Source organism: Aedes aegypti, chromosome 3 (assembly GCF_002204515.2).
Source record: "Aedes aegypti strain LVP_AGWG chromosome 3, AaegL5.0 Primary Assembly, whole genome shotgun sequence".
NCBI lineage: Eukaryota > Metazoa > Arthropoda > Insecta > Diptera > Culicidae > Aedes > Aedes aegypti.
Genome location: NC_035109.1, coordinates 102,799,038 through 102,809,378, shown reverse-complemented (window position 1 = coordinate 102,809,378; position 10,341 = coordinate 102,799,038). Strand labels below are relative to the sequence as shown.

Sequence of the window (10,341 nt, the reverse complement as noted above, 5' to 3'; positions counted from 1 at the left end):
ACGTCCTTATAAATGAATGAGTCATAAAATGATTACTATTTTGATAATTTTTGAAGTCTGAACGCGATCTAGAACACGATCTTCAATCTTCATTCATCTATCTGCTCGTTCAGTAGACGACCTTCTGCTCTAATCAATATTCCATTGCGGGACTCGGTGTAATTCTCAGTGTGTAAGTTGGACACATTCACTCTTGGCACCTACACCATCATCAACGACAAGTAACTCTAGCGAACAGACTCGCATATTATCCAATAAAATACGCATTAGACAAATAATGTCTTCGCGCCCTACAGCCCTTGAACGGATGATTGAATAAATGTTTTCGTCGCGATCCCTACAGGAAAATGTAGGAAAGTTTTTGATTCCATTCTACTTATATTGAATGCATTGCCTTTCTTGCGGATGATGCGGCGTTTTGATGTTCGGTATGCAGGCACGAGCACGAATCAGCTACATTATCACGGCGATAATGGTGAAGCTGAGCTGCACTGATATCAAGCTGAACTTTGGAATCGAACTTTTCGAGGTGTTTCCCACCAATGAAACAACGGGGTTTACAATTTCAATATACAGCAGATCTTAGTTTATTTACACTACTTGTGTACACGTTAATACTTAAAAGAACAATTAGGCTATCTCGCGTCATAAATTATCAGACTTATTCTAGTTTTGGTCATAACATCTACGCAATCGTTACATGTCTTCCACGCGGCTCTTCAGTTCCTGCCACTGTTTTCCAATCTCCTCCGGCAGATCGTGAGGCAGTTGGTTATCGTAGTACTGTTTGATTTCTTCCACCTCGTTTTGCCAGAATTTCTTCGGTATCGAAAAGAGCTGCTTCTCGTCGACCCGTTGGCCTAGGCCTTCCATGTTTATGGCACCAGGCGTTGGGATGCGTCCGATGGGGGTCTGTTGGTAGCATTCTTCGCCGTCGATTCGTCGCAGGACCCAATCCAGCACTCGGCTGTTCTCGCCAAATCCTGGCCACAGGAATTTGCCTTGATCATTCTTGCGGAACCAGTTGACGTGGAAGATTTTGGGTGTGTTTCCTCCAACGGCGGCGGCGCGATCCTCCATGCTGAGCCAGTGCTTGAGGTAGTCTCCGAAGTTGTAGCCGAAGAAAGGCCGCATAGCGAAAGGATCGTTCATGATGACTTTGCCCTTGTGCTCGGCGGCAGCGGTAGCTTCACTGCGCATCGCTGAACCGATGAAGACTCCGTGCGACCATGAGTTGGCTTCGTAGACCAGTGGGACACCGGCAGGTCGTCGACCTCCGAACAGGATGGCAGAGATTGGGACGCCTTCGTTGTCTTCCCAGGCGGGATCGATGATCGGGCATTGACTTGCTGGAGCGCAGAATCGGGAGTTCGGGTGAGCGGCTGGAGTTTTGGATTCACCTTTCTTCCAGGGTTGACCGAGCCAGTCGGTGATCTGGACTCCGGGAGTAATTTCTTCCTCCATTCCTTCCCAGAAGACACCGCCATCTGAGGTGGAGGCGACGTTGGTAAAGAGAGTGTTCTTGTAGATAGTGTTCATCGCGTTCGGGTTGGTGGCGGACGAGGTTCCGGGAGCCACACCGAAGAAGCCGTTTTCTGGATTGATGGCTCGCAGTTGACCTTTGGAGTCGAACTTCATCCAGGCGATGTCATCGCCAACACACTCGACCTTGTAACCCGGCAGCGTGGGGTTCATCATGGCGAGATTAGTTTTGCCACAAGCAGACGGGAAGGCGGCGGCAATGTATTTCTTATCTCCGTTGGGGTTCGTTATGCCCAGAATGAGCATGTGTTCGGCGAGCCATCCCTCGCGGCGGGCAATGGTGCTACCAATACGGAGAGCTAGACACTTTTTGCCGAGTAGGGAGTTGCCACCGTAGCCTGATCCGTAGGATACGATCTCGTTGTTTTCCGGTTTATGCAGGATAATCGTTCGTTCTGGATCGCAGGGCCATGAAGGCATGGAGATTTTACCGTTGGCAGGGGTTCCCACCGAGTGGAGGCATTTCACAAAGTCCTATTGAAATGGAAGTAAACATAGGATTAGAATGATGCTAGAATAGGAGAATGAATTATTCTTACCGAATTGTCTGACAGTTTCTCCAGAACTTCTTCGCCCATCCTGGTCATAATGCGCATGGAGTTGACGACGTAAGCTGAATCGGTGATTTCAACGCCGATCTTGGCCAAGGGAGATGCGATCGGTCCCATCGAGAAGGGCACCACGTACATGGTGCGCCCTTTCATGCAACCCGGGAAACGTGCCTGGATGGCCGAGTTGTAGTCTTCGGTGGAAATCCAGTTTCCGAGGGTTCCTTTGACTCCTTCCTTGGGGGTGGGAATGGCTTCCTCTCGTTTTTCAGTGCAGATGAAGGTTTTGGATTCCACGCGAGCAACGTCTGCAGGGTTGGTTCGTGCCAGCCAGCAGTTTTCGTACTTTGGTAGAGGTTGAATCGTTCCTTGCCGGTGTAGCATCTTCAGGAGTGTGTTGCTTTCATCTGCGCTGCCATCAACGATGTGAATTTTGTCGGGTTGGCAAAGGGCTGCTGATTGTTCCACAAAGTCTCGTACTTTGGCCGACAGTTGAGTAATTTCACCGTTAACGACCGGAAATCCTCGCAGGTGGTTGTAGATGGCCTTTGGCACTGTCTTCAGCTTGGGACTCCCCATCGCAGCAGGGAGCCTGAGTAAAGCGGATAGATTCACCATTTTAGTTCACTTATGATAACTACTCAATCGCAATCGTATAACAAAAATGAGCAATGAAAATCTTGGTTCAACAATGCAACTTTGGCGCGCGGTTTCTTGTTTCACTTTCACTTCTTGCTAGATGCTGTCCCGAACCGGTCGGCTTTGGTAATAAAGTCAGTGGCACACAGCATCGGCTATATATGCAATCGAGAGAATGAGAATGACGATCGGTCGGTTATCAGTGTGGAAACAGCCAGTTCCAGCCGTTTTCAATACATGTGCCTACTTACGGTGTAGTTACAACACAGGCAAAGCTGTGTTGAAAATAACAAAGTTCATGTTTTTGGAAATAAACACATCTCAACATCCACGAGGCAGTCTCTCTGATTCCAGAGATCCCCGCCGTCGCCTCCAGTAGAGCAGCACAGGTCATGCATCATAATCGTTAGGTAGGGAACCGTCCGGATGCAGATTACGGGATAGTTTGATCACACTGAGTTTCCATACTGATTTTGAAAAGAATTGCTAGCGATGTCGTTAAAAAGCGCGCACAATTTCAATATTGGACTCACCAGTCCACTTGAAAATCAAATTTCACGAGATTTCGATAGCATTGTCAATCATATGAAAGATTTTGAACAATTCTTGGATGACTGATTCAGAAAAAGTGAGAAATATAATAATTAAAAAAAAATATGAAAAGTCTGTATTATCGCGGCGATAGTATTTTTCATATCCGCATCAAGTTTTTTTTAGGAAGTAGCTTGGTTGATATAAAATTCATCAGGAGAAGTGTGCCAGTGGGGTAAGTGGCTCATTTAACCATTATAAGTGTAAATACCGAAATATTTAGATTATTTTTGCACCATCGTTCGTACTACTACTACTGAGCAATTCTCGCTGAAACCAGGCCGCTATCGGCACCCATCGTTAGAATTCCTATTATATGTCACTGATCGCTAGTTTTCGATAAAACTTAAAGGTGATCCTTTCGATTTTCTCAAATTAATGGACCCCTCGTACACCAGCTAGCTAAACAGTTTGCGAAAAAGACCATTTTTTGATAAATCTTAGGTATTCCTTCACGTGATATGTCTCATATTTCACTTGGAACACATAGAATTCCTAGTGGCATCGTATAGAGAAAGGATATAGCTTTCATGTGAAGTTAAAACAATTTTTGCGGCCATTTTGAAATGAACGATTTTCTAAATCATGTTCTACGATTTTGACGTACATGGCGAGTACAATCAATGCAAACATTATTTTTTGTACAACAAAGAAACAAGTTTTCAATCGTTGGAGTATTATTCGAGTCAGATGAAGTATAGGAGTATTATTTTGAGAGAAAAAATCTGGCGGCCATCTTGGATTTAGACGCCATCTTGATTTTAAGTAGTAGAATGAGTTTTCACCTTGTTAGCATTGAACATGTTGAATTTTAATGCTACAGTTACACTTACTCTTCTTTATCCTGACGTTACGTTCCTACTGAAACAGAGCCAGCCCCTCAGCTTAACTAGCTTTAAGAACAAATTATCAAATAGGATTTTTTTAACGCTTATTTAGTACCTGAATGATTCGTCTGCATATCTTCGAGTTGAAACATAGCATTATTTCTTTCATTTATTTGGTCTAAAATCATGGATAGAAATGTACAGTCAGTTGAACAGCTGAGATAAGATAAGAAAGCAAGAATCTGATTGTTTTTTAAACGGAGGCCTCATAGTTCAACATGATAAGCACTGAGATAATTAAAAATCTTTCAACTGCTATAAACCACCCAAGTAACCACTAGCCCGCTAATTCGCCTTTTTGACCTTATTAGGCTATTATACGGCAAATATAGGGTATGTCAGCAGTATAATAGCACTATATTAGCGCGCAGGGCGAATTAAAGTATTATTTGGTTACTTGGCCAATTTCGCTATTTTTCACATGTATGTTGGGCGGTAGTAAAAACGATACTTTATGGCACAGAAAATCATGGTATATTTTGCTCAAAAACTTAAGAGGACGAGGTGTTTAATTTTCTTACGGTTAATAACGTGCAAATAGCAGTTATTACCGAAACGTATCTAAAACCTGGATCTAAACTCAAAAGAGATCCTAACTTTTTTGTTTATCGTAATGATCGACTTGATGGGGAATATGGGGGAGTTGCAATCATCATTTATAGGCGTATAACACATTAACTGTTTTCGTCATTTGAAACTAAAGTTTTTGAAACATTAGGTGTTTCTGTTGAAACACAGCTTGGTAAATATACTTGCATAGCTGCTTATTTGCCTTTTCGATGCTCTGGACAGCAAGGTAATTCACTTCAAACTGATTTGCAAAAATTGATCTGCAATAAGCGATTTTTTTTTGTCTTTGGTGACTTTAATGCCAAACATCGGTCATGAAATAATTCTCAAAGTAAATCCAACGGCAGAATTTTATTTGATAAGTGCTCTTCAGGATATCTCTCAATTCAATACCCTGACAGCCCTACATGTCTTTCCTCTTCTAGGAATCCATCTTCGATTGATTTGGTCTTCACCGACTCTAGTCATCTTTGTAGGCACTTAGTTACTCATGCTGATTTCAACTCTGATCATGTCCCTGTTACATTTCAAATATCTCATGAAGCGATTCTCAATCCTATCAGCTCTACATTCAATTATTTTCGAGCCGACTGGAATATATACGAAACATATATTGACTCTAATCTTGATGTTAACATTTCATTACAAATAAAACTTGATATTGACAATGCTCTTGAAACATTAACAAATTCCATTGTTGAAGCCAGGAGCATTGCAATTCCAAAATTTGAATCCGTGATTATAGACGATGATCTTAAACTCTTGATCCGTCTTAAAAAACATGAGGAGAAGGCAATTTCAACGCAGTCGCGATCCTGCTATGAAAATTACCCTGGCTCTAAGCCCTTTTGGAAATTATCTAAAATTAAAAAAGAAAAAACCTCAAAAGCCAATACCGGAATTGAAAGAGGAAAACAAATTATTACCGGGCACTTATTTTCACTACCGTCGGACGGGGCTACTTTTGATTCCAGGGGCTACTTTGGACACTCGCCTTTTGTACTTATTAGCAGCGTAAATATTAATCTGAGCAATTTTGTGTCTTCAGCACATATATTAACCAATATATGCTCTACCACTAGGCATGATTTTTTCTTGGAACAACATCAACAATAACAGGATAAACAAGAAAACATTTCAAAAAAGCCCGAATAAATATTCACAAGGTATAACACATTGGCTATTCAAACATTGTTTGAGTTTTACCCATGTTTTGGAAACTTATTGGGAGCATCACAAAACTATCAAATCGTCATGTTTCATGAAAATCTTGTGATTTGTTTTGCTTAAAATTGTTGTTTTATTAAAATAATTGATCAAAGGTCTTATTTTTGGGACTTTTATTTTATTATAATGTTTTGGTTTGTGTATTTTACAATTAAAAAAATAAATAAAATAAATGTTTGTAAAAGTGAATAGACATAAAACACACATATTTCAATACGTACCAATGCCAAATTCACAACATAATCTCTAAAAAACTATTTTTCGTCATACTTACTTACTTTTTCGTCATATTTTACATGAATTTGTAGTACAGAACAGTTGCATTCTTCAAATGCCTAAATTAAACTACTCTTAAGCCAGCTCTAAACTGCTAAGAAGCCAAAAGCATATTACAAAAGCAAACTTACTTCTTTACAATCTTGCTAAACTTTACTTCATAGAATGCGTTTTTAATAAAAATTACTTACTGTTATTAAATTAGTTACCGGTATTAATGTGATCCTTCAACATATCGTTCATATAACAGTAAGAATAGAAAAAAAAAAGAGTTTTTGTACATAACTCATTTATCATCGTAGTACCTAGTAGTTACGTCGTTCGTTTATGTCAACTTGAAAATTGAGCATTCGTATTTGATAGTTCCATTTAAGAGGAAGTTGAAAATTTAAGTTTCATACTGCAAACTGAGAATAGTGAATGGCATGTTTCGTTGAAATTTGTTACATATGTGTAATTGATTCTAGCTTTGCCATTTTCTACATTAAGTTTATTAATGAAAAACGTTCCATAACATCACAGTGGACGACAATTTATTGAATCAGTTTGAAAGTTATAAGGAAAAATCATTTCATTAGTAAATTGTGAAAATGTCCAAAGTAGCCCCTTTTTTGTCTTGAAGGACACACTTATTTCGCTATTGAAGCTTTTTTGTTATTTCTTGATGGATTTGCCTCATATTTTGCTCATTTGTTACGTACATATACAACTTAAATATAGGCAAAAATTATCAACATCTATCCATAATTCTAAGAGTTACAAATCCTCAAAGTTAAAGACTGTGGAAATAATGTCAAAAGAAGCCCCGTTTGACGGTACTAATTAATTGAGAAAAAGCTCAAAAACTTGCTATGCAGTTTGAAAGCGCGCACAATTTTAGTTTAGTTTAGATCTCCTGGCGATGATGGAATTTTCTACATCCTCATCAAGAAACTTCCAGAAAGTAGCTTATCGTTCTGAACTGATATATTTAACAAATGTTTTCAATTAGCATATTTTCCTGACAAATTGAAAAATGCTAAGGTTGTACTAATTTTAAAACCAGACAAAAATCCTGCAGAAGCTTTTAGCTATCGTCCAATCAGTTTGCTTTTCTCCATCAGTAAACTTTTTGAAAAGGTCATTTTGAACAGAGTGATGGTCCACATCAACGAAAATTTATTTTTTGCCAATGAACAGTGCGGACTCCGCCATGGACATTCGACCACTCATCAATTCATTCGTGTAACAATTTTGTTTCGTTCCAACAAATCTACTGGTCTTGCTCTCCAATGTCTAGGAGATTTGACAGTGTTTGGCATGAAGGCTCGATTGTAAAATAATAAAAAAAAACTTTAGTTTTCTAACATACATTGTTAAAATAATCATAAGCTATCTGTCAAATCGTACACTTCAAGTTAATTATAAGAAATTCAAGTCTGAAAGACATCCTGTAAAAGTCGTTGTTTCTCAAGCCAGCATTTTGGGACCAATATTATACAATGTTTACACATCTGACTTATCTGAGTTAGCTCAGGGATGTCAAACATCTTTGTTAGCACAGGCCTCTCCGCCCAAGGACGAACCATGCGTGTCATCTGTAGATTTCAAAAAAGTTTAGATAGATTCTTCATACTTTCAAAAACGGAAGATTTCTCCTAATGCTTCCAAAACTCAACTAGCTAATAATGTTCCCACATAAACCAAATGCTCTTTACTTGAAACCTTCAAGTAGACAATACATTGGTCAGATGAAGTTAAGTATCTAGGGCTCATGCTAGATAACAATTTCAATTCCAATAATCACCTTGAGGGCATTCAAGCCAAATGTAACAAAAATATAGAATATTTGTATCCACTTGTTAACAAAAAACTGAAACATTCTCTTAAGAACATGTTTTTGGTCTGCAAACAAATTTTCAGTCCAGCCATGTTGTATGCTGTACCAATATGGACTAGCTGTTGTAATACCAGGAAAACAGCTCTGGTATCTACTACTCTGGTATAGTAATAATGAGGTACATGAAATATCCAATGTTGAAACATTGGAACAAATGTCGAATAAAATTATTAATAACTAGTTGACCCGACAAACCTTGTTTTGTTTCGCAGTAGGCTGTTTGATAGTGCAAAACAAACCTTTACTAAAAAGTGACAGTTCTCAACCTCTATTTTTCGACTTTTCGTGAACACAAACACGTCGGAACACACCAAGAACCTAATTGTAAAAGTATCAGGTCGGGGACGGACCTGGTGTAGTGGTTAGAACACTCGCCTCTCACGCCGAGGACCTGGGATCGAATCCCATCCCCGACATAGTCACTTATGACGTAAAAAGTTATAGTGACGACTTCCTTCGGAAGGGAAGTAAAGCCGTTGGTCCCGAGATGAACTAGCCCAGGGCTAAAAATCTCGTTAATAAAGTCAAACCAAGTATCAGGTAAATCCGTTGACTCGTTCTCAAGTTATTTCGTGACATACAAACGAAATAACTTGAGATAGAAGAAGATACATATATTGTATACACAAATCGTTGCAATCTTCTATTTGCACGATTAATGCTTCATATATTCAGTTTCAGTCAATAGGGTCCTAAAGCCCTGTCTCAATTTTATTACCAAACGCTTAAGTTTAGGGCAGAAACACATGTTTACTCAATTTTTAAATGATTTTCATTGGTTTAAGTACAAAAAACATTTTTTTTATGATTTTTGAGATTTTTTCACACCCCTTGGTTTAAACTCGAATTTTGGATATATTTTGTTTTCCGTGTCCCTTCCGAAATGTCAGATAGGAACAACCCCAGTGTTAAAACTATATGCCCTGTGGCATTTTTGTCGAAAAAGTGAATGTCAAACAAGATCACAAGTGTCAAGGTTGATATTTGGAACCATTTTCAAAATTGAAGTTAAAAAATGATATAGCCGTTATTTGAGCGGGAAAACTTGCTAAAGTAGTTGCAAGAACATGCTCTTTCGTATTATTGAATAAAAACGAGAATTCATTAAACATTTTAGGACCCAATTGAAAGGTATTTTTTGTGGTGAAATCAATTTTCAACTGCAACGGAAAATGAAATATAATATGTTGTTAACAAAACGTTAATTTAAGCTGAATTTAGTTTTACCATATGATAGTGTTGCCTAACACAGAACATCTAGCTATGATACATAAATGTAATGTTTGAAATGATATCAATAAAAATAAAAAAAACGGGTTTGATCATAATAACAAACCACCTGCAATTCGAACCATTACGGTAGCAAGCCGTCTACGTGCGTAAGCAAGCAAGTCCCAAATCGTATCGACCAACACACATCCATTCAAAAAAAAAAAAAGTGGCCTGATAAGAGCAACCGCCAGCTTGGTGGGCTCGAACAGGACTTTACTCAGTTAAGGTCAGCTGGAAGTTCAAGACAAGCCTCCAGTTTAGCGTTCACGAATCGCGGAGTTTTAAAAATAGGCACCCCGCCAAGGGAGATTATGTGTCGAGAGTTTGTATCCGCGCGGCGTGTTCTACATTTTGTAACGAATGAATAAAAGTTATGACATTAGAGCACAGTTTGAAAATACTTACGGGTTGTAATGATCTATGAGATGTGGCATTTCAACTAGTAAACAAGTTTTTGTGTTTCTATTTTAGGTATAAAAGTTTGTCGTTAAAATACTATTAGGTTTGCAATACTACGATCTTTCACTTTTAGTTTTCCACTTAATTGATTAGTATACCGATCTGTTGTTGTTGATTGTTGTTTGGTAATTGACGACACTGGAACAGAATCTCACATCTTTTATATTTCGTTTGCGTTCCTGATGGCACGATCCACGCCAGAAAGTACAACTGACGTGATGAAAGTTCCTTATCATTCTGGATGGTGATTGGTGGGATCCTGAGGGTATCGCCTGGCTGGCGATTTGGCTTGTAAACAGATCGCCCGATCGGCATAAATATTTTGGCTAGACGATGGCCATGATAATTCTGGGCTATATGGGATTGAAAAGGCAGAAATAATTCTGATTCCTTGTACAATATTGTTCACAACATGTTGACTATAATTAACAAAAGTTATTTCTCCAGGGGA

At 38.9% G+C, this 10,341-nt stretch overlaps 1 protein-coding gene across 1 annotated transcript; it reads right to left on the bottom strand.

Annotated features, from left to right (window-relative positions):
• Positions 1-556: 556 nt before the first annotated feature.
• LOC5563591 (phosphoenolpyruvate carboxykinase [GTP]) lies at positions 557-10,058 on the bottom strand. The gene is made up of 3 exons (XM_001647885.2): positions 9,837-10,058; positions 2,082-2,682; positions 557-2,016 (listed from the first exon to the last, which is right to left on the bottom strand). Exons 1-3 carry the CDS (start codon positions 9,863-9,865, stop codon positions 697-699), a joined length of 1,950 nt encoding a protein of 649 aa, XP_001647935.2. The 5' UTR covers positions 9,866-10,058; the 3' UTR covers positions 557-696.
• Between the last annotated feature and the right edge of the window lie 283 nt (positions 10,059-10,341).

What these genes read in the sequence shown, in the direction of transcription:
- LOC5563591 (XM_001647885.2), bottom strand. Translation starts at nt 9,865, where the DNA reads ATGCCACATCTCATAGATCATTACAACCC. An exon ending in CTCATAGATCATTACAACCC is followed by an intron (nt 2,683 to 9,836) that starts GTAAGTATTTTC and finishes CGCTTTACTCAG; the next exon opens with GCTCCCTGCTGCGATGGGGA. An exon ending in AGAAACTGTCAGACAATTCG is followed by an intron (nt 2,017 to 2,081) that starts GTAAGAATAATT and finishes CCATTTCAATAG; the next exon opens with GACTTTGTGAAATGCCTCCA.